The sequence below is a fragment of the Acartia tonsa genome, chromosome 8, assembly GCF_053477335.1.
Source record: "Acartia tonsa isolate MP-2025a chromosome 8, ASM5347733v1, whole genome shotgun sequence".
Classification (NCBI taxonomy): domain Eukaryota; kingdom Metazoa; phylum Arthropoda; class Copepoda; order Calanoida; family Acartiidae; genus Acartia; species Acartia tonsa.
In genome coordinates this window covers 33852017-33876986 of record NC_137267.1, presented here as the reverse complement: position 1 = coordinate 33876986, position 24970 = coordinate 33852017, and the positions used below count along the sequence as shown (strand labels likewise).

Below are 24970 nucleotides of genomic sequence, written 5' to 3'. Positions count from 1 at the left end.
ATGTGCATCAAAATATTTAATCACATTTTAAAAATGATAGAATAATACACATTAAAATTTAGAAGACCAGAACAAAAAGTTAGAGAGATATAGCCTGCCTGACACAACCCAATCTGTCCCGATTTTGTATCACTTTTGAAAAGTGCGATTCCTGTGACGTTATATAAAAAGGGAAGGGGGGAAGAAAATCTCTTCCCTTTTCCCCCATCTCTTTTGAAGAGATTTTCTTTCCCCCTTCCCTTTTTCTTTCCCGAAACGTATTTGACGTAACTGGAATCGCACTTTTCAAAGTGATACAAAATCGGGACAGATTGGGTTGTGTCGCCTGCCTCATTATACTGTAAATATTTGAAAATATAAAATTACTTGCTCTATCATATTTTTAATTTAGTAAGTAGGATTAGGAATAACATAAGAGACACTTTACAATATGTTGAATATGATAATTCCTCAGAATATGTTTTAATCTTACATGATAATCTTCATAGAAGCGATTCGCAAAGCTATTCTATAATTCGAAATGTCCGTCCAACCGTCTGTTAGAGACAAAGAGGGGGAATGTTCTTCATATTTCAACTAAGTTTCATCAAGATTAGTGTGCTAGATCGAATCATAGATTTTTAGGTTTTCGTGATTTTCTAGATTCCTTTTCAAGATTAACGACTAATATTTTCAGAGATTGAATAAGTTCACATTTTACATATTTCCATGAATTTTCATTAAGATTTGCTAATTGGTTGGGGTGCTAGATCGATTTCTAGATTTTCAAGTTTTCTTGATTTACTTGACTCCTATTCAAGATAGACGGCTGAAATTTTCAGGGATTAGATATGTTGTTCACCTTGTTTCATTAAGACTTGTTTATTAATTGCGGTGCTAGATTGATTCCTAGATTTTCAAGTTTTCGTGATTTTGAAGGTATCATGATTATCAAGTCTAAAGTTTTTTTTAAGTATAATATCTGCTCTATCGTTATTTTTTTTTCATTTACATTCATATTTATTGAGCTTTGCTACTTATCGATGTTGTCATCCTTGTTTTTAAAATAGAGAGTACCAAGATCTCAATGCGGTGACATTTAAATCCAAACATCAATATTGAATTTTCTTATTGGATTCATGTCATGATTTATTTTGATAGAAAATAAATGATTTATCATTTTGTACAAAAAGAAAAATGTCAGCTCTTAAAATATACATTAGGGATAACAGGAAAATAATTAAATATTTAATTACTTCATAAAGTAGATTTAACAGATCTTTTTTATGTTCAATATTAATCGATATATAAATACTTGGATGTTGCATCAGATTTTTATGCACTCTAATATAGTGATACTTTTAAAATAAAACTATCCACCATCCACGCCCTTTACTCCATTTCCTCCCATTCTACTAGAGGATTGAACTGACAAATAAAAGAGGTCCATATGAGCAACCTAAATTGACAACAAATTTACCCTGTCCATATATCCAAGTAATTATATATCAACCAAACTAAATAAACTTCTTTCATCTCATTTGAATTGTCTACAGTCATTTTTAGATGCAGTGCTATGATGAATATTTTAGTCATTCTTTGCCAACATTACCATGTTGTGCACCTTCACTATCAATATGAAAACTGGTTTCCTTCACTTCATTATTGTTTGTAATGTCAAGTGTCAGACCAGTTACAACTGGCTTTACTGTCCATGTCAGCAGACTAGTGCGGTTAAGATCATTTTCCTCCCCCTGCAACACCTCCTCCTCATCTGGTTCAAAATGGCGGTTGTCTGATTTCCTGTTCCGGAATAAACCAGTTTTGTTGCGGTACATCTGATACCTGCAAAAAATATAAATAAGTTTCTTAGAATACATACAAAAATGTATTAAATTTCTGTTATATAAGTATGAAGGGGACTGGTATATTCATATTTATGATCATAATGAGAAACTGACGTACAAAAAATTGTAACTACAACAAGACCAATATAAAGACTTGTGTGTAAAATTACAAAGTACATACAAAAATTTGATGTCAAAAAAGTAAAAATCAACATGTTTAAAATGGACATCTGACATTTTGGTAATGACTATAGAGTTGCTACGCTTTCTAAATAGTACCTAACTACAACAGGAATCACCATGCAAAGTATGAAATCGATAGGATAATTCTAACATGCCTAAATTAACGAAAAGAGCTAACCGTGACGGACGGACCGACCCTAATTATAGAAAAGCTTCGCTTTTAAAAATTATAGACATATACGACAATGGATGCTAAATTATTTCTTTTTTTTATTTAATTATATTTTAACTAAAATTTAGTTTAATTGTGAGTGAAAAAAGTGGAATGTATTTTGGTTCTTTGCGCCATGGTTAGTTTTTACAAAGTTTTGACAATTCTTGCTCTAAAAGTTATCACCTATTATAATCTCAGGAGGGTCATTACATCTAAATTTGCCAGTTTGAGTGGAAATTTTTAGGGGTTAAAAATGTTTTTGGCTCAGTCACACGCCATTTTACGCACCATAACTAAAATTACCCCCAATCCCCGTCTCCCTATTGAGTATTTTTTACTCCCTTGAAAATAAAAAATTGGATGTTTTCTTATTCGTTGGCTTTGGGTACTTTAATAAATTTTGATTAGTTGGTAATTAAGTTGAGTGTTCAAACGTTTCAAGCTTTGTTTTTAATCTACAGAAGATGTAATTTTGTGTATCATCATAGGGAATGTACATCAATTTATCAGCCATTGTCTTATCCCTTTAGATCCCTGGTGTCAATATTATTATTTACGGATTTACAAAATTATGCAATTATTGACATTTTCTATTATTTGACGCAAATTTTATGTTTTGTTTGTTTGTTTGTGTCAAAGGAGGATATGACATCAATGTAATCGTATAAAAGATATATTTAGTAGTTCAATTACTCTATAATGAAGGTATATCAGTCTGACGGCTAATCAAAGAAAACTTGTCGTACTTGGAACATTAAAAAACAGAAATTGCTTAGGAACAACCAGCCTACTTTATTTTTGGAATAAATTGAAAATAAGGAGTGGGTGTAGTTTTTTTATAACTTTTTATAAGGTTAGGTAGGTTATTTTAAGGAACTTGGTAGCCCCAAGGGGTTAGGGCACTACACTTAAAGTGCAGGTTCAATGCTCGGCAGGCACATTGGGGGAAAGCACCTTTAGATGCAGTAAGCATCTTTGTGCTACTCTGCTTATTTTCATAATTGTCCTTATTTTACACTATATGTTAGGGGGTAAAATACGTTTTTTTGGTTATAATTTTATTTTAGGTTAAAATTATTGGAGAATTTCGAGTAGTAAAGTAAGCAATAAGCATGCTTTTAGAGTAGCTCTTAGCTTAATATACCAAAACAAAAATGCTTACCCTTTAATAATGCTAAAAGTAGAAATGATGGAAAGTATAAAGACCACAGCCAGGATACCCTCTGAAGCTCGTAGCGCCACTGCTACACATTTGCACGTGTGCGTCATATCAAACAAATAACCTTAAATAAAGCAAGGATTAATTAAACATCGATGGTAACATCCATAAAAACAAAGCTCTGAAACGGTAGGACAATTGAATTTTAACAACTGTAGAGTGTCAGATCTGAATAAACAGTATATAAATGTCTACACAAAATTGTTAGTAAATTTTTTTGAAAACTGCTTCAATTGTTATGTTGAATTTGAAATCAATAAAAAAATTCTAGCTTGTTTAAATTAAAGACAAGAGCTAACCGTTCTTAAAGGACGGACGAACGACAAACCGACCCTAGTTATAGAAAAGCTTCGCTTTAAAATTTTGCTTTATTTAACCGAAGCTTATCTATAATTTGTATATGTCATTAAAAATTACCATAAGCATAATTTTTAAAATAAAATTCTGCAAATTTATCCTTTTATAAATCCTCAAGAGATTCTTGAGGGAAGGGTTTAGCTGACCCTCCACTTTCTTTTAAGTTTTAAAAAGAAAAGGAACAAGGATGACAACATCCATAAGTAGCGAAGCTCAAAAATTATGGATGAACATCCAGAATGAACTATAGAGTATTCAAATTCAAAATAAAAATTTAAAGAAAATCACGAAACCTTTCATGATTTATAATGTGGAAATCTAGGAATCGATCTAGCACCACAACCAATAAGTAAATCTTAATGAAACTTTGTGGAATTATTTCAACTGTAAACTTATTCAATCCCTGAAAATTTCAGCCGTCTATCTGGTCTAGGAGTTGAAAAAAAGCTTGAACACTTAAAAAACTAGGAATCGATCTAGCACCCCAACTAATGAGCAAATCATGAAAACTTAAAAATCTAGGAATCGATCTAGCACCCAAATTAATTGATATATCTTAATGAAGCTTGGTGAAAATATGAAGAATGGTAACTTATTTTATCCCTAAAATTTCAGCTTTCTATCTTTTATAGGAGCTGAGTAAATCACGTTTTCCCCAAAACGTTTCAGACAGACATACATAGACGGCCACTTCAAATTATAGAGTAGCTTCGCTACTAAAAAAAAGTAGGGTGAGGGGTGGTGGGTGAGTTAAGGAGAACTATATCGGTTTAGCTATTAAAAACTTCCTCGCTGCAGTTAGACAGTCGCACAGAAAGAAATCATATTACAAGGATATGAACCGTATATTTTTTGCAACATTAAAACTGCCTCCTCTTTGCTTGCTTTGCACTTATGTATTTGTTAATATTTTTTGCTAATGTAAAACACTGCGAAAGTGAATATACAACGCATGATTTCTACATGAATAAAATATGGATAAATTAAATTTATTAAAGATAAAACATATTTAAAATTCTGTACATTTATTATTGGATTAATTGCTAGAATTAATTTTCTCGTATTTATTCGAATCCGGTGGATAGGAACCGGTTCTCATCCATACGAAAAAACTATGTATAGCATCGTATTATAACATTAACCAGCTTTCTACGAATATAGAAATGTACAATCATAAGATTAAAACTAGTTTTTTTAGCCGTTGCCTTCGGCACCTCGGGCTAAAAAAACTAGTTTTAATCTTATAATTGTACATTCTATATCCGCAGAAAGCCGTTTATAATACGATGCGAGAAATAACTATTCTCGTATTCATTCGAATCCGGTGGATAGGAACCGGTTCTCATCCATACGAAAAAAACTATGTCTAGCATCGTATTATATCCAGCTTTCTACGAATATAGAAATGTACAATCATAAGATTAAAACCAGTTTTTTTAGCCGTTGCCTTCGGCACCTCGGGGCTAAAAAAACTAGTTTTAATCTCATAATTGTACTTTCTATATCCGCGGAAAGCCGTTTATAATACGATGCGAGAAATAACTATTAAAATTTATAAATTTTTTAGAATGATCTTCACTTTTGTCGAGAGGCAAATTTTAAGTCAGTTTGGTACGTAAAATTACCCTAGAAATGTTTACTAACAAAAGTACTTAGCATATGGACATAACCCGCGACTTTTGGTAAGGTAATAGGTTCAAACATCGGCATAACACCGCGTCATAGCTAAAGACGTTAAAAATGGTTTATAATCCTGTTTTCCCCTTACTCTAACTACAAATAGATAAAAAAAAGTGGGAATGCCTAGGCCCAAAACGAGCACTACTCATTACCATGCCCAGTTAGATCTATTTAAAGGTCGTGTGAACGGGTAGGTTGCCTAAAGAGCGTTTGATCATATAAGCATGCAAATCATTAGGCAAGATTTGGTTTAGAGATGAAATAAAATAAGACCTGCCGTTCTCTATAGGCTAACAAAGGCTATCATATGAACATATTTATTATTGTATTTTTATTGTTTATTCGATGATTGTTAAACATAAATAATTTAGAGAGAAGGAGCAGTAATTTTTATAATTGAAATTTAGAAGAAAATTAAATTTCTTTTAATTAATTATGATCTATCATGCAATCCTGTAATAAAACAAAGTATATTAACAAGGATGTCAAACATCTATGAGTAACGAATCTAAATATCTATAATACAAAGTAGCTTGATGTCTGTCCGTCTGTCTGTCCGTCCGTCCCTTAAGATTTTGGTAACCACTGAACCGATCGGATGCTACTCTTCAGGGAATATACATACTGGTCCTGTTGTAGTTTTAGGCTATAATCTTGGGGGGTGAGACACCCTCAACCCACCGAAAACAAATAGCACAAGAATGGCGTACAGATGACATAAGTTTAATAAAAGACTTTTAGGAACGACTGTTTTTTACCAGGGATCTAAAGGGATAAGATAATGGCAGATAAATTGATGTACATTTCCAATGATGATACACAAAATTACCCTTTTTTGTAGATTACAAATATTGGTTAAAACTTATTGAAACTCAACTTAAAAAATCAACCAATAAAGATTTATAAAAAAAACGAATAAGAAAACGTTATTATAAAACTAGTTAATAAACAGCGCATTGTTCCCTCTCCCCCTTGGTTTTTACCTGTGGAGCAAGGCTGCCAAGCTTCTGGTGGACACTGGCAGGAACAGGATGCACTATCCCACACCTTCCCACTCTGCACACATTCGTTACGGGATTTCATATCCATACACACACAACTAAAAAAGATAAAACCCAACTATAAATGAATTTGTAATTCCCTGATGATATAAATCAAAATAATTTAAATATTATTATTTTTGATATCTAGGATGTGTTAAAAATTATTACTATAGACAATGAATATATAATGGAATATTCAAAACATTTTATGGAAACTTTTAACCCTTGAAATTCAATACAATTTCACTATTTCCATTATTTTTTATTCAATTTCCAAGATATTTACACAATTTTTTTCCCACAGTTTTATGTTAATATTTTATTTAAAAAACAAAAAAAAAAACAGGCCGATAAATTAACGTACATCCCTAATGATGGTACACAAAATTACCACTTCTTTAGATTTCAATTAATGGGTGAAACTTTTGGACACTCAACTTGATGGACAAGCAATAAAAATTCAAGTCCCTAAAGTTAATAACCCAACGAATAAGAAAGCATTATTATAAAACTTTAATAATAAACAGTCAATTTTCCAACTTGTCCAATGTCTGCAGATTAATTTGACATGCTATTTGTCAACTGTGACTTTAGCTTCTACAGAACAAATTATTTGAGGCAGCAGCAATTGAATTTTCAGTCTTTAACCGACATATATCATATTTGGCGGCTATTTCTACAAAGTTTTTACAAAATAGTGGCTGGCTAGTCAATGGCTAAAGATTGCCCCAAATTGTTTTGACTGCAGGATTTAGAAATGAAATGACTGACCTACAAGAGTTAGCCTCATAATATTGAATTACTGACCTACAAGAGTTAGCCTCATAATATTGAATTACTGACCTACAAGAGTTAGCCTCATAATATTGAATTACTGACCTACAAGAGTTAGCCTCATAATATTGAATTACTCACCTACAAGAGTTAGCCTCATAATATTTAATTACTGACCTACAAGAGTTAGCCTCATAATATTGAATTACTGACCTACAAGAGTTAGCCTCATAATATTGAATTACTAACCTACAAGAGTTAGCCTCATGATATTGAATTACTGACCTACAAGAGTTAGCCTCATGATATTGAATTACTGACCTACAAGAGTTAGCCTCATAATATTGAATTACTGACCTACAAGAGTTAGCCTCATAATATTGAATTCTTGGGTCACAGTCCTCAGCTTTAACTGCACAATCACATTCACACTCCTTAAATATAGTTATCATTACTGGGTACTGGTAAGGACAGTCAGTTAAACAAATATCACTGCATATATTCTAAGCGAAAAACAAAGAAAATCATAGATATAGTGACGGAAAAAATGAGTTATAGTGCGAAGTTGTTTATATTGCCTTTAAAAAAATGATGTCATTCAATACAAACAAATGACCAATGATAGGCCAATACACCGTCTAAATTACCAATGGATGGCCAGTATGCCGTCATTTTTTATGGGCTCTATAAAAAGCTTCTCATAGAATAAACGTTATATAGGCATAAAAAGAGAGGGAGAAAAAGAAAGAGTGAGATAACGTTTTGTTAAATATAATATCTTTATCTCATACATCTAACATGGCAGACCAACAGACAAAATAAATTATATACTGAATGCTCATTGGTACAGGAAATCTTCTTAACAAATTTCAGTTGTTGCATTTTATATATAAAACTTACCCTGTCTTCCCTAACTTGTACTTTGGAACAAACAGTGCTATGCTCCCCATAGGGCCAAACATCCAGGGTTAACATCACATCTATGGATTTACTCGTGCTCTTTTTAGCCTACAAATATAAAAAATATATAAATGAAAACTAACTCAGGGATCTAAAGGGATAAAACAACGGCCGATAAATTGATATACATCCATAATGATGATTCACAAAATTACCCATTCTGTGGCGTGTTGCAAATTTTAGCAACATTGTGAGCATGCAAAAATGCACAGATTATAGATGAAAATTAGTGATTGAAACGTCTGAACACTCAACTTGACAAACCAACCAATCAAAATTCACTAAAGTCTCCAAAGTTGTTAAGCCAACTAATAAGAAAACTTTATTAGAAAACTTTGGGGATTAAACAGCCCATTGTCCCCTCTTTCTCTAAAACTAACTATTGAGGAGCTACTCTATATTTTACTTTGTCCGTCAATCCGTCTGTAACGGTTTCGTGGAAATGCAATTTTATCGGCTGCTATTTAGATTTTTTTTTTATTAAATAAGATATATGGGCGAAGAAACCTGTATTATATATAATATCAATAATTGTAAACTTGAATAACATTAAACATTTTAATTAACCTAAGTGGAATTAAAAATACAAAATGGAATTTTTTAATAAAATCAAATCAAATTTAATTGTCATTAAATTTAGGAATTAATGTATTTCATATTTTTAGTATTAAAAATGAAGCTTTTCTATAAATAGGGTCGGTCCGTCCGTCCGTACGTCTGAAACGGATAGCTTTTTACGTTAATTTAGGCGTGTTAGAATTATCCTATCGATTTCAATCGACTTTGCATGGTGATAACCAAAATGGTACTATAATGGTAACCAAAATGTCCGTACGTCAATTTTAAACATGTTGATTTTTAACTTATATAAAAACTAATTTTTATGTGATAAAATAATCCGATTGATGTTGTCATCCTTGTTTTTAAATATTTATTATTAAAAAGAGAAGAAATGTAGAAAATATTTTTATTATTTATTTAAAAAAAAAAATATGTTTTAAGCCTCCCAAAAGGACTAGAATAGCTATTTGTCGCATTTCTGCGGATAGTAAAATTAAAAACTATAAGGTTAATTCCTATTCTGTTGGCCCGGAATATCTATGTAAAAGCAGCAAAAATGGTGATGTTTTTTTTATCATTTTTATCATTCGTAAAAATTACATAAATACGATACCTTACGTGATTTTTCAGAAAAGCTCAGAACCGGTACAAATCTAGCGGATATTAATCGGTTTCATAGACATGCTGGAATATGGTTTACCTGGCAGGTGAAAGGAAAATTAGTTGAGCAGCCGCCAGAACAGCGGTCAACCACGGCATGAGATGGGATAACCTGCAAACATTTAGAACATTCGATCAACAATTAACCACAGTGTCTTTGTAAAGGAACAATGATGACAACATCCATAAAAGCGTAGGACAAACGAACATTACCAATTGAAGAGTCTAAGAACATTCAATTGCTCAAGGCGAAGCTTTTCTGTAATGTCCGTCGTCTGTAATGGATAGCTCTTATCGGTAATTTAGTCATGTTACAATTATCCTAGCGATTTCAAACTTGGCCTAATGATTCCTGTAACAGTCAGGTATATATTTTATGGCCTAGTTAATAATCTAATTCTTGAAGTATGATTACTAGGACAACAAGGTACAATTTTTTAAGCAAAGCATCTCTATAAACAAGTCCTAAAATTTAAGCATGTCCTTAAAGAGTATCCTATATGTTTATATATACCAATTTTGTTTAATGCTTAATACGTTTTGACACTCTACAAGTGCTCAAGTTCATTTGCTCTAAAAATACATTTCAGAGATTTGCTTTTTCTATTTTGTTAAATCCTTAAACTAAAGTAACAGGATGTCTATTTGTCTGTTTGTGTGTCTGTCTGTGTGTTTTTACCGAAGGATCTCGCTAACCGCTAAACCGATCGGGTTCTCCTTAACAAGGTAGCTTCTTATAGGTCCTGGGAAGGTTTATAACTATTTTTGGGGAGGGTACCACCACCCTCCCAAGAGAAATCACAATAAAATCGAAAAAAAATTAAATGTAGTGGCGCTGCGTAGAGACATGAATTTAACAGCTGATTTAACATAGACAAATTATTTCTCAAATTAGATAGTCAAAATAAAAAAAAATCATTTTAATGCCACTAGAGGCCTCTAGGGGCGTAGCCGCTAGTTTAAAATATAGGAATATAGAGGATCTATCACTAAAAAGCGTAAAGTATAAATAAAGAGTAAAATAGAGAAATAAAGTAAATTTTTTAGCAGGCGTTGTCAATAAATCACTAGGTATGACATATTGTTAATCGGTTTGAATAACGAATATAAACTATAAATTGTACCTTTTACTGCTACCTCAGGTGCTCGATATAATTGGTTGAATGCCTTGGTTCAAAACAGGCATATTCTATGTATTATAAATAGAGTTTTTAGATAAAGGTTGTGCAATCAAAGAGTAGATAATTGACGGAAAGGGTAAAAAATTCACCTGAACCACGTCAGTCATATTTTTGAAATATTGTCTGAGATCCACGACAGTCTGACGGACGGCACACTTGGGCCCACTAAACCACCTGCCATTTTACTAGAGTATACAGTAGCGTTGCTACAAGGGTGTTAGTCTGTGTATTTAACAACATGGAGGAAGGGGACATTGGGCTGTTTATAACACTAGTCCCCAAAGCTCTATGATTACTTGTACTTATTCGTTTGCTTAACATAGGGACTGATATTGAATTTTGATTGGTTGATTCATTTAGTTGAGTGTCCAAACGTTGCAATTACTAATTGTAATCTACAGACGGGGTAATTTTGTGTATCATCAATTTATCGGCCATTGTCATATATCCCTTTTGATTATGGTATTTAACAACATTTTAGAATGATCTAATTTATTTTAAAGAATTAAATATTTGAATTCATTAGAAATGAAAATTATTAAAATTTTGATCATATGAGAACGATGTAGAAAATGGCAATTTTTTTAATATATATAATTTTTGAATAGTTAGAGGTTCAGATTTATTTCCAGTAAAAGTGCATTCCTGTTAATAATACTGATTTGCTTAGCTCTATTGCACACCCCCAGCTCCACATAATCTCCCCAGCTTGGCATCAACATCGTGCTTGTCAACATCACAAATATCCTCACTAGGTACATCACATTCATCCTGATTATATAATATTTATTTATTGTATTATAGACGGCTTTCCGCGGATATTAAAATGAAATATAATAAGATCAAAACTGGTAATAATTGTATGATTTTTATTTTTATATTCGTAGAAAATTGTCCCTAATACAATGCTGTAAATTATTTTTCAGTATGTCTGAGAACCGGTTCTAATCCAGCGGTTATTGATTGGTTTCGAAGTCATTCTGAAAGAAATTATATTACTAAAGCGAAGGGTTGACTTGAATTATATGCATAAAAATTGTTTTGTAGAGCAGACGTTACGAGGAAAGGAAAGCAGAAACGAATTGTTATAAAACACACATTGTATGTTAAACTTACCTAGTTTAGGGAATCATAACTGTAAGAGTGGAGTACAATATCAGAAGCTTATCTCTCATCTGGAGTTTGGTTAAGGATCTTCAATGTCATTTATCCTCCTAAATACAAATCTTAATAATCAGGGACAATTGATAATTTCCCCATAACCCACTTTCTTCTAATTTCCTTCTCACCCCTTCCCCGTTTAACAAAATATGTTTAACGCCAACATTACGCCACAAAAATATTGAAAATTTAAGCAATTTCAAATGGAATTGATTTCCCGAATCACGGCCCTTGTTGATAATTAAGCGTCATTTTCGTATGTTACTTTTCAAAGCATACCCCTGTATATTTTTTCAATAATTATTTTTTTTTATCTGTTTTTGGTAGAATTTAAGATAGATTTTTTAAGTTTACTTAAAGAGGTAAATCTTAGAGTCTTCTTATTCCATGTACTTTAATTGTACAAAAACAATTGTTACTTGGGTCTTTTCTTTTGAGTTAACCTATCCAATTCCCATCCGGCCCCCATGTACAAAAAAAGCTTAAAACATGTATGTACATAAATTAACATTTTAGGAAAAGTTGGATTTTTCAACCCCTCAAAAAACCTATCCCTAGAGTTTAATTTACAAACATTAGGTTATTTACAAATAACTAAAAATCTCTACAATAAACATTTCAATCAATTTGGTGGGTAGCGAAATCTTAACTGACAAGAAAACCCAACCATAACAATTTATTCATTTAGCTTTATTTCATATATTTAAGAATCAAAAGAATTATTTTTTTTGATATTCTTTAAATGAATTTAATTACCTTGAAATGAATTGTTATTGTGTAAAAATGAATATCCGTATTTTTCAGAATTAATAATCTTATCTATAAATGTATTACAATACGGAACTTTTTATTACTATTACTACAACTTTTCACAAAGTAGTGTCGGCATGAATCACTTTTCTACTACTGAACTTACAACTAGCTGGCGCGCACACTTTTAAGTAAGTGTAACCCAGGCGATTCTGTTAGGCAAGAGAATATTTCCAGTATGTTTTAGAAACCGATTAATATCCGCTGGATTAGAACCGGTTCTCAGCCATACTAAAAATTTTGTATATCATCGAATTATAAACAGTTTTCCACAATTATTAACATAAAACTCATAAAATAATACCAGTTTTGTTAGGCCAGGCCTTCGGCCCATCTGGGCTACCACAACTAAATTTTATTTTAATTTTTCATATCCGTGGAAAGCTGTCTATGATACGATGCGATAAATAACTATTTTAATATATGATCTTTTTATTTACATTACACCCTTTCAATGCTTCCTTTGTGTGTGCGAATGGGGCGTTTGTCCATAATTAGGTATGGAGACCGCTCTTCTATGAGTACTACTAAAACCTAATTTTAATGCAATACACATAGACATTCTCATCGTCGGTTCGCTTGCTTAGAATGCTTAACCCTCTATTCCCACAAGTATAATACGAATTTGGTTGAGCTGGTGGAAGCTCAACAAAAGACCCACGCGAAGTATTATGTTGCTTTAACCTAAGAATAAATGGTTGGTTTTGATATTCGATCAGAATCATATAAGTATATTAAGGATTAAGGAGGGAAAACGTTTTTATAAAGTGTATTTATATCACAAGTGCATAAGTTAAGTATTGAAATATTTACAGGATAAGTGTTAAAATTATAAGTAGAGTAGGACAGAAATATGCCCTAAGTCCCAAGCAGTGAATTGTGCTAAGTGTTAGAGTTCTAACATAAGGCCTGAGCTCAATTCATGCTAAGTACTAAGGGGCCTAAATTTAAACTACAATGCATGCCAAACAACTAAGTCATTACCTTTTAAAGCCAGAAAGAGAAGTTGATGGTAGGAGAGTTAGTAAATAACTGAATAAATTCAAGAGGTACATGCTATAACATTAGCTCTGGACCAGGATTTTAGTGTTTGTCTGTGCAATTAAATATCTGTGTGTTAATATGTGACGTAAATCAGGCATGGTTGTAGGCATACATATATGTACTGGTTGTTTATATGATTACATTAACTATAAACATAATATCTTTAATAAACATATACTATTAGCAAATCACATACAGATTACCATGAATAGGCTGTCGTTACCTGTATATGGTGTCATATAGGTAGAGACAGGCCTATGAATGCATAAATTGATACAAATAATGCCTTGGGCCTAGCTAAAGTAATTGTGTCTTGCCCCTGAGTGCTACTAGTTAATTGCAGGGCACGTGTCAATCAAAGGTTCATAATATGATCTATAAAGTGTTGATTTTATATCAAGCATAGATAGATAGTTGTGGATGCGAAGCATTTCTGTAAAAGTCTCATATGTACGTTCAAAGAATTTGAAAATTGAGGATCGCATCTCCAATGGGGGTAAGTTATTAAAAAAGAAAAAAGAGAAAAAGAAAAAGTTTAGTAGTCCCAGTATATAGGCATATATAGTAAACTATAATGTATTCCAAGCTAAGTTAAATACGCTTTCCATTAAGAAGGTATGCTTTGCGTATTTTCATAGCTGGGTATACAAGATGATAAACCTCCCAAATAGAATACATTCTTTTCTTGAGGGGTTTAGTTTTATCTAATATTGTCACATCAATAAATGTTTTTGCGTTGGTTGTTCTGGATAGTTCAGCTTCTTCTGATGATGAACTAGGTGGTGAAGTGCTCTCGTTCGAAGTGTAGGTTGAGGTTGGGGGTGAGGTAGATATGTAGCCAAGGGCGTCCACTTGTGCTACCTCGTTTCCATTCTCGTCCAAGGTGATTGAGTGATTTTCCAGGTCATAGTAGAGTTGGTTGAGGTCATTGGTAGAGAGGGATAGTGTGCTGCTGGAGCTAGTGTCACTATCGGTCTCCACTCTACTATCTTCTCTGGTAGTCAGGGCTGTATTTAACAAGAAATTCCTGATAGTGATGGACAGGTTCTCTGAGAATCCATCGTACTCTGGTGTGGTGATGATGTTGTTGTTCTCGTCTATAGTGTCAAGGTGTTGACAGGAACACAACCGCAATCCGTCCAAGGTAGGGTGGTGGTAGGGCTCCAATACTCCATGATCATCTAGGTTATCTCCAGGCTGGTCCATGGTAGATCCTAAAAAGAGTTAGTGCGCGTGCTCCAACCGGTTCCTTGGGGTATCCTGGCTATGGTAATCTAAACAAAAGAAGTTTTAATAATCTTTTATTAATCCTTTTATCCCTGGGATATTCTAGAAATTCTTTCGTTACAGATAGACCTATAATGGATTGGTTAGTTATCTCTATTTCTGTTAAATATAACTGTTTCCTGAATATAAACAATATTTTATATAAAAATGTATAAATACAATTAGTATTTACATATCGTATTATTTTCTTTGGTTACATTACTCGTATGTATGTAAAAATATAAGATTTTACTAACAATAGTTGGTAACCCTTTTTTTGTATATTTTGTATATGTACATATGGTTTATACCATTGTTGGCATTAACTGTATTTATGTTATTTTTAACATGAATAAATTTTAATCATTTTAAAGACTAATATCTTACATTACGTCGTTGTCAAGTGTACCTTATAGACTTAATATCTACAAAATATATCGTTCGACGTCCGTAATTAAATTTTACGTAACAATAAGTTGTCAACCCTTTGTTTATGTTTGGGCGGTCAAAAGTGATAGGGGTTGGATTTGAGCGAGGTTATAAAAAGCTGGCGGCCCAGTAATTATGCTCATTTATATAATAATTGTCTTTGCGAGCGGAGCTTGCGTTCGAGTGTTTAATTTTACCGCTAAATTCCAAGAGAATTTATATAAAAGTGATAAAATATAGTAACCCGTTTGTTTTATATGAATGTTTTTATGTTATAGATCGTTGATATGCCCATTATTGCATTCGTTAGCCGCTATTTAAGACTCAAGATTCTTATTTTCTTCGTCGATAAGGCCTTTATCACTGTATTTTTAAACGAAAGTGGGTTAGAAGCAATATGGGTACGTCTTCAATATATGACAATTTTGTTTTATATAATATTTGTAGTTTTGATAGGACATATCTGAGTCATCAGGTAAATTGATGTACCTTGTTTTGTTTACGTTTTCCGTCTGCAAAAGTTAAATTCGTTCATCGTAAACAAAACTTATATTGACACAGATATGTTCCATCATTCTATTCGTTTTAACTTTTGATTACAGCGTTCCCCTTTCTATAATCAAAACTTATTGAGTCCTGATTCAACTCTTCTAAAACAATTTTACTATAGGTTTTAAAATAAGATTTTCTTTTTACTTAATTCAATTATAATGACGCTAATTGATAGGTTATTTACGTTACGAGTAACTCAACCATATTTATTTTAAAATGGTCGCTTGCAAAAATTATATTTAGCTAGCTTTATCTAAAGTGTTTTTTAAAACATCATTGAAGATATTCAGATTTAGCTAGTACATAAGTTTTTAATTGCTTGATACATCATAATGAATATGTTTTTGATAGCTCAGCGATAGCTATTTTTAAGCGTTGAATCATGTAAAATTAATTACATATTCTTTAACTTAATTGAATCTAATAAAACAAAGTTTTAATGTTTGAATAGCTTAACGATAGCTATTTTTAAGCGTTGAATCATGTAAGATTAATTACATATTCTTTAACTTAAAGAATTTTACTTTTAGATGATAAATCAAAGTTTAATGGTTAGGAGGTTCAACCATAGTTGCTTAAAATACTAAAAAAAAACATTCGTGTGTACAGTCTTTTTCATAAAATCAACTTTACTATATTGCTTTTCAGAATCACTAGTCCTCTATTTTAAATTTACATTCGCTCATAATGTATGTGCCTGACAGCCTGGACGCGCATCAGAATATTAAGGAAAGATTCGAGGAATCAATGAGGGCGGCTGCGGCCACTCTTGCCAATTCCTCGTTTCTTGAAAACTCCTTAGACGACTCGAGTTCAGTGTACAGCGACCAGTCTGGGATGCCAAGCCTTGCTGATGTCGATGACTATGGGAGTACAAGTACTGTAGAGTCCGAAAGGGATCAAGGGGAGATGTTTGGCAACGAGCATCTCTCACTGATGCTTAGTAGAACGATACAAATCATCTGGTCTCTCCTCAATTCGGTGATGCAGAACTCCTGCGGTGACATTGGTGACGATGTTGCCGGAGGTGATTCTGGGTCTGCCGAGTTGGGGAGAGACCAGAAGACGAGTCTGGACACATTCAACATGGATGGCTTAATTAACATGTTGTTGGGTTTAGGCTTGTTTTCATGTGCTCTCATAGTGGTCTTCTTCGGTGCTGTAGGGCTTGAGACTCTAACACGTATTGACAACACCTCAGACAGGTCGCTGGCTCGCTGGATAAGAGATGTATGTACGCGCCTCCGAAACATAGGCGTCAGGACCATTGAGCTTCTTCACTGCAGTAACAGGACCAACAGGACTAGATCTGGGGTTATGTCGCCAACTGCGGAGCCGTCGGACACCATGTATGAAGCCGCGTCCTCTGAGATTGATGATATTCTGTCGGATACACAGGTGAGTTGTCTTCTGTTGTATATTCTTTTTTTTTTGTTTTGTATAATTTTTTTCTAGCCACCCGTTTTGTCTAATAAAGCATCATGTTGTTGCAGGGTTGTTCTGTCCTATTCTCACTTCCTCAACGTTGACTTTCGGCTCTTCCATATATATCGCTCACCGTTTGTCGTCGTTTTATGTCGCCAGAGAAATCCGCTCGGTTACCGCAATTAAGTTGAGATACCAGTTAACATTTACTAAAATCTTAAGTAGCAACCTAATATTATTTCCCCCTGGGAAGGTTAAGAGTTTGCTCGTGCCGTACGTTTCTCATTGGGGGTTTAAATGTTAGATCAAGACTTTAATGTTTTCCTTTTGTTTTAGGCTCCCTCTGCTAGTCCATCGACTCCAGCAGAAGTAAGGTCCAGAATTGGCCTGTTTGCCGTACACTGTTTGTCTGCCACTGAGGATCGGGTTACTGGAAGAAATGTGCCTGCGGGCCTGGAAACCTCGACGGGAAGCCCTGGCTTCCGTCCGTTGATCGTTGATCAAACAGAGCGTTTACATGTAAGTATCCATGCTTTAGTTTTCTATTAATTTTCAGAAAGAGGCTGTACATTTGTACACGTATCTAGCGGTATTTGCAACTAAAATTCTTTTATTGGTAGAATATTAATCTTAAAATGTATGGTTGCATAAGCATTTTTGAACCGATCTAAGATTTTAATTCTAGTATAAAGTGGGTTGAATTGCTACCTAATCATATAGCTTTACAGGATTTTAGGCATTCTCATTTCCTGATTTTCCTAGACTCGTTGTTGGCGTTGCGATTAAACTAATAAGATTTATTATATTTTAGGCGACCAACTCAGTCAATCTGGAGGAACACTATACAAACATGCTAAGGTTTAGCCCACCCAGTTCTGGAGGGTCTGCAGAAGGATCCAGCTATAGTTCATCCCTATGCTTGAGTCGAATTGATTCCCCATCTGCAGCGGACCTTTCAGCGGTAAGTTTGCTACATTCGTTTAATATTATTAGTCGCCAAAACTACGTGACTTGAGGTAAAGAATTTGGTGACTTTAGCTATGCGTATATACAATAAGTTATTTTAATCATGGTGCTATTCCCGTTCCATTGGTTAGCATCATGACTTTAGCGGAGTTAATAAAAATTTTCTAAAAGTATCAAGGCTGCTCAATTATCTATATAGGTAAACATTATTATATTTCTCCCTGATTATTTGTTAAGATTTTCTATTTTAACTAATACTTACTTCCCTATTTTAGGAAGCGGAAAATACCCTTCCTCTGGTGAACGTGTTCGAGATCGATATACCATCCAGCCAGTTCGGTTCCATGGGTAGTGAGATTCGGTTCCCATTGCCAGAGAGAATGGTTGGAGGTTTAGAGCGGTTGCGTCTTACAGTCGAGACTCCCACCCCATCTCTTCCACCAGAGACTGCCTCAGAGACTGCTAGCCTGACCTCAGTTGCGCGTTCGTCGGATAACAGCAGAGAGGAGTCCGATGCTGAAGGTGTCCCTCGGCGACGGGGTTCTGCCGGCCCTAAGCGTACGCGTTGAAGTGGCGAATGTTAGCTTGGTCATAGACATTGTAAATTTTATTAGACAAAGACTGCTCAGACACGTGTGACAAAATTCTTAATCTATGTAACTAGTCAAAATAGTGATTACTATTCAGTAAAATATTAGACGTTATGACTTTCATACTGTACAAGACCAAATAATTTACACCATTGTTATTTTGTTATATCATTACATGTTAGCTTGTAAGGAACTTAGTATGTAAGGAAATAATGGTATAAGGTTGTATTTTCTTTTCCCCTAATTTAAAACTTCGTGTAATCTCAATTACTTTCGTCATAGTTGAACTAAATTTCTTTTCTCAATATTATATTAACAATTTTATTTTTCAGCCTTATATCACAATTTATTCATTCTTGTTAGCTTTTAAGGGTTATGTATATAGATATTTAATCGAGCTTGCGCCTCAGTACCTTTTCTCTAAATTTCATTTATATCCATCCCTGTGCATTAATCGTGAATTTTAATTGTGCTGTGATATATATAGAGGACCTGTAAATAGCGTATATTTTTTGTAACCAATATCTAAGTAGACTGAAGGACTGACGTTAGACAAAGCTATTCAAATATGCTTATTCAAGTACTTATAAGAGAGATATGTAAAGACTGTTTGTAAATTTTAATATTTGAGCAATTAGAGTAGTTTCATTGATCGGATAATTTTATTAAGGAAGATTATTTAACTTATTAAGGTTTAGAATATATATCATTCCTCTTCAAAACTATAGAACTTTACATCCCTTTAATTCTTACTACAATAGCCGTAAAACTTAAGTTTCGGGGTAAAATTTTCTTAGGCCTGTCATTAAAGTTAAATCTAAATTTTTATTTCCACCAAATAGAATTTTCCTGATTCAAGTAGAGTCGTTGATAGGCTGTGTGCCTATATATATATATAAGTTTTTGCATTTATTGCTCAATTATTTTTAATGATCTCGGAATTTTTCTTATGTGCCAGTATACAGCTTAAGTCCAAAAAAAAATATTAACTAAATTTGTTAAAACTTGTCAGAAATCTTTCTTATTATCACAATTTTGTTTTCCAAAAATTTTGGTAAATGAAAGTTTATATTCTGTTTTCGAAATTGTCTTAACTTTATAATTTTCACCAAAGAGAAATATTTATCAAATTTTTATACCTTTTTCTAAAGATTATCTACTTTTGTTAAAATAAATATAGAGATTTTTAAGTAACATACATATTTTGTTAATTACTGGTTTAACATATGTTATGTAAAATTACGTAGCTACTCTATAAGCGTTACTTGTTTGTTTGTCACGTTAGTAGTGATAATAATTAAATTGTTACCTTTATGAAGCGTTTAACCTAGTTTTAAAATTCGCTTATTTTATAACGATTAAATGAGTAATAACATTACCTACTATGTTCTTTTAGTATCATAGTTACTATATATGTGGTTCATTTTCTTACCGTTTCTATCATTACCCTTTTAGATAACTCATATAATAATAACGTGGAGATTTTTATAAGAACGTGTAAGAATATAAGTACAATATTGTATAGGTAAGTACGAGAGTATTATATTTTCCGTTTGGCAAAGTCTTTTATATCATTGGGAATGTTCGTAAGTCTTTCCATCTGGATGCATTAGAAGTTAAGTCATAGGAATCATGTTAACTTGTATATTTATCTAACTATTCTGTTTGAGTTTCTAGGTCGATAACTAGCGGTAGTCGCGGCGGGGTGACCTCTCCTGCCGTAGATTACCGTTAGGTTATGATGATGTGCATCTGGTCGTTGAGGGACAAGCGTTCTACCGCGTATACGCAAACTCCTCTGAAATACTCTTAATATTCTTTTCAAGAGTCTGACTAGGAATGTAGTGATCCTGTCTAATATTATGACCATGATAATTGTTATTGACACGTATATAGCTATTTCTTCTATATGAGCGAAGATAGTTCTAATGGTCAATGGTTCTTTAGGTTTTGGTGGGCACAGTGCTTCTGACGCAAATGGTAAAGTTCGTGCCGTGGTCTGTCGGTCATATCCTAATGCGAACTGTGCAATCGTATCTCCCAATGTGAGATTATATGATCCTCCTGTTATAATAAAAGGAGTGGATGTAATAGTTATTGATGCATTCTCTAAACTGCGATTAGTATTTTCGCTCAAGCTAGTAAAGACAATTCCATCTTGCACATGAGCGTAGGGATAAGTCTGTTTTGCCAAAGGGCAGTGCTTGGTTATCAATGTTTCATTAACGCTAAGTAGTCCCTTAAGGCACTGGTCAGCTTCAACCGGTAGATAAGCGTTATAATAAGATTGTCTGTAAACTCTTTTGGTTTTATCCAAGTAATAAATGGAATCGATATAGCACTCATCAAAAGGAATTGGTGCGTATCTGTAGATTTTTATTGGCTCAGAACTTAATTCCATGGATAGGATAGTGGTGAATGATGTGGTACCACCACTTAAACGACTTTGGACTTCCAATCCAAGATTATGAGTATAGTCCAAGTTAAGTTCTTGCCTTACAAAAGTTTTAATAGAGTCTGTGATGTCTGTCTTTGCAAGATCTTGAATTAGAGTAAGTCTGAAGTTCAAGTCTGCTTTAAGATCTTCTAAGTTCGTGATGGCTAAGTTGCTCAAGCTATCAACATAAGAGTATTCTGCTGTTTGCACAAAGTTAGCTGCTTTGGCATGAAGGATTATACCACTTACAATTTGTGGTACTATCTCCGCAAGCAATAACTGTGTAAAGTCAAACTTATCATGATCTAGCTTATAAGAAAGTTTATTTACGTTATTAGTCACTTCAATGCGGTTAGAACTTATTAAAGGAGTTACTGTTTCAATAGCTTCCTTGATGTTGCGGATAAGTTTTATTACTTCATTAAGCAAGTCCTTAATCTTTTTGGTATATAACTTGCCTATAAGTTTAGTTTGTGCTGAAGTGAATGTGCGTCCATCGTAGCTAATGTCTAATTGAGTCTTCAGGCCATCATAGATTGCTATTTCAGGCGCTGTATTGTCTACAGATATATCAACTTGAATGGATCGAATTGCTACAGCCGTGTAGCCTATATATTCTCCACTTTGATAGTGAGTGGGTATCAAGTCTGTCATTGTGTCTGCTGTTGTACTATAGTAGTACGTACTTAGTATTATTAATATTATCTTAGAATACATTGTTAAACAGTTAAGTTTATTTAATAGATGCTTATATCCACAATCAAAAGTTACTTTTCTGACTGGTACACTTACACTAATAGTTAAGGTCTTCACTGCTTGGAGTTCTATGATAAACTAACTTATTTTTCCAAAATCTATTTATTATCCCACTTTCGCTACTGCTAGATCCTGAGTGGGCGTTTCCGGTTTCTAACTATAATTAAAGTTTTTGACATATTTTTTTTTGTATGTAGATTGGTTATAAGCTTAATAACTAATCAAGTTCATCTCAATTCAAGGCATTTATATATAGGTTGTCTAATAATATTTTTATGCTTGTGTGATTTACATAGAAGTATTAGATATTTTAACTTTTAACTCAATTTTGTATATATTGGGTTACGCAGTGACATGCGTATATTTGTACAGTTTGTATTACTCGTTTGACTCTGTTTAGATTATACAGATTCAAAACTTATACATATACAATTTTCCTTTTATATATTTTTGTGTATAAATATTTTTGAAGGGATCGACTTATTTAGTCGACATGTATTGTATATGGTTGGTCTCCCCCTGTCAAGAGAGAAGACGTAAATTTTACCACTGGATATATAACCTTGAGTGGGAAAATTCTACATAAATTATGATATCTCTGTTATCAGATTAGAATAACATACTATTATATTGTTCCCGAGTTTACAGGGTAAACGGAAATGCAAGTGATTGTTATTGGATTTGATTTATATCTATCGAAATTTGATATTATAATTTATGTTTAATGTTTTATAGATATGAATTCTGTACGTGTGCAGAATTAAGGCTTTGTATTAATTAAATTTGCATTTTGTTATAATGATAGTCATTATGTTGCTTATTTGTGCATAAAGGGATGACTGTGTACATATTTTTAGTCGCAGATTTTGCTTTGGCCAAACTTATAAGCGGAAGCGTCTCGTTTAGTTAATTATCTTTTAGTCCATGACTTTATTGTAAGACTTTATAATTACTCTTTTGTATTCTCTATGAAAGTGTCAAAATATTAGCCAATTGGTTTGAAACTCTTTGATTTTGAAAGGGTATTTAACTTGTCTGTATTTATATCAGATCTCCTTTCAACCATGTTTATTTTGAAAACTTGCAATTTATTAATACTGTGAGAGGGTATGTGTGATATTAGGATTGGTCTCACGTGGAAAGTATTTAGTTAATTCCATGAATTTTCTGTAAGTTTACCTTTATATTTTTTTTTTTTTTTTATGTGATTTTTAGTTGTAATCTTATCTTTAATTAGCAATTAAAACAGGTTTTGGCATCTTTTAAAATAGATATAGGGGAGTTTTATTATTTAAACTTTTAAATATCCCTGTTTTATCATAAATTGCGTACAGCATATAATATTGCGTAAGGAAAGAAGAGCAATAGTGTTCCCTTCTTATAGTATGAGCTATAATTAGTTCATATGGTTTATAACTTAAATATTTTATGGCATCATTATTAGTTGTGTTGTTGTTGTAGCAGTTCAAATCTAATTTGGTTAGAACTGTAATATACCTGTTAATCATTTGTTGACAAGATGCATTGGTATTTGGGTTATATTATAGTTCTGAAGTTTAAAGAGTTCTGAAGTTTAAGGTTTTAAAGAAGTCTGAGTACAATATGCAAGAAAGAAAACTTAATCTTGTTTGATTGAAATTTTCTTTGAGGGTAGGCAATGGTTTTTGCTTAATTACTAGATTTTTAAATAAAATCATTGATGGGTGAAATTGTGGCATATCACAATGTATACTGTTGCTGTGTTCTTAAATAAGAGCATTAAAGATATAGTTTTGTTCGTACAGATCCTAATCGATAGTTTTTGTCTGTATCACAATTATATACAAATTAGATGCACTTTTGCCACAGCATGGTTTTGGGTACATGTTTCAGGCATTATTAAAGGCTGATGGGTTAAGTATCCGAGATGTGTTTCTTAGACTTAATGTTAACTGCAAGGTTACTTGGGAATTATAATTCATAGGGTTTTCGAGATAATCAAAATTTAAATTCAAGCAATTCAATACTGTTTTCCCTTGCTTGCAAATGCAACGATAAGCTTGGTATCTTATCACCAGGAGTGATATAGTATTGTATGCTTATATAAAGATTAGATCAGGTGGTAAAAGTGGTCTGTGAGTTCTAATAATGCAGTTTATAATAAGACTATTACATAAAAGCTAGAGGTGGTACTAGCTTTATTTGACAGGGTTATTTTACATGTCAATGTACTAGTTAATTCTACCAAAATTGGTCCAATTGCCAAACTTTCATAGTGTCCTCTAAGTTTCACCGTTGTGCTAGGATTGAGACAAAAGTTCATCCAACCCGAAAGTATAAATGAGATCGAATATGCTATTGGTTCATTTGTGCCTATTGTTGTGAATATGCGCATAAAAGTTTTTTTTTTGTAAAATCTGTAAGTCCATATATCTTTTGAAAACTGCTATGCTTGTTTTCAATTTATACTGCGATAGACATGTAAACCTAGAACCAAGGAAAAGTTACAACTTTTCAAGGTAAGTGAAATTTTCTCAAACTAAATTTTCTATCTTTTATGTGCGTATTCTCCACAACTTTCTTCAGAATATTCAAAATATATGTTCAGTAATTCTGACTTCGTTTTTAGATAGTTCAATCAATTTAATGATACTCCCTAAGTATACTGGGCTCCTGGGGTGGAGTGTACTATCTAGGTCATGTCCTTAATATATATTTTTGTTTTACAATTTTGTCTTGTCTGTCTTCGGGTGAGTTTTAGTGTAAAGTTTGCTTCACAAGTAATGATAGTCTTTAGACAAAGTCCCAGTGGTATTTTGGCACTGTTGATTGTTCAGGACCTTTTCTTTTGTCTACACGTGAATGTATGAAGATTTTAGAATTATGCCATAAAATAT

At 32.9% G+C, this 24970-nt stretch overlaps 1 protein-coding gene across 1 annotated transcript; it reads right to left on the bottom strand.

The window, feature by feature from the left end:
* Positions 1 to 1102: 1102 nt before the first annotated feature.
* Positions 1103 to 12727, bottom strand: LOC145326778 (uncharacterized). The gene is made up of 10 exons (XM_080170187.1): positions 12576 to 12727; positions 11775 to 11872; positions 11306 to 11429; positions 10748 to 10825; positions 9518 to 9589; positions 8197 to 8304; positions 7654 to 7730; positions 6463 to 6578; positions 3386 to 3506; positions 1103 to 1824 (listed from the first exon to the last, which is right to left on the bottom strand). Exons 3-10 carry the CDS (start codon positions 11426 to 11428, stop codon positions 1572 to 1574), a joined length of 948 nt encoding a protein of 315 aa, XP_080026313.1. The 5' UTR covers position 11429; positions 11775 to 11872; positions 12576 to 12727; the 3' UTR covers positions 1103 to 1571.
* Positions 12728 to 24970: the final 12243 nt, after the last annotated feature.

What these genes read in the sequence shown, in the direction of transcription:
- LOC145326778 (XM_080170187.1), bottom strand. Translation starts at nt 11,428, where the DNA reads ATGAATGTGATGTACCTAGTGAGGATATTTGTGATGTTGACAAGCACG. An exon ending in ATATGACTGACGTGGTTCAG is followed by an intron (nt 9,590 to 10,747) that starts GTGAATTTTTTA and finishes AAATGTTTGCAG; the next exon opens with GTTATCCCATCTCATGCCGT. An exon ending in ATTTTCCTTTCACCTGCCAG is followed by an intron (nt 8,305 to 9,517) that starts GTAAACCATATT and finishes TTATATTTGTAG; the next exon opens with GCTAAAAAGAGCACGAGTAA.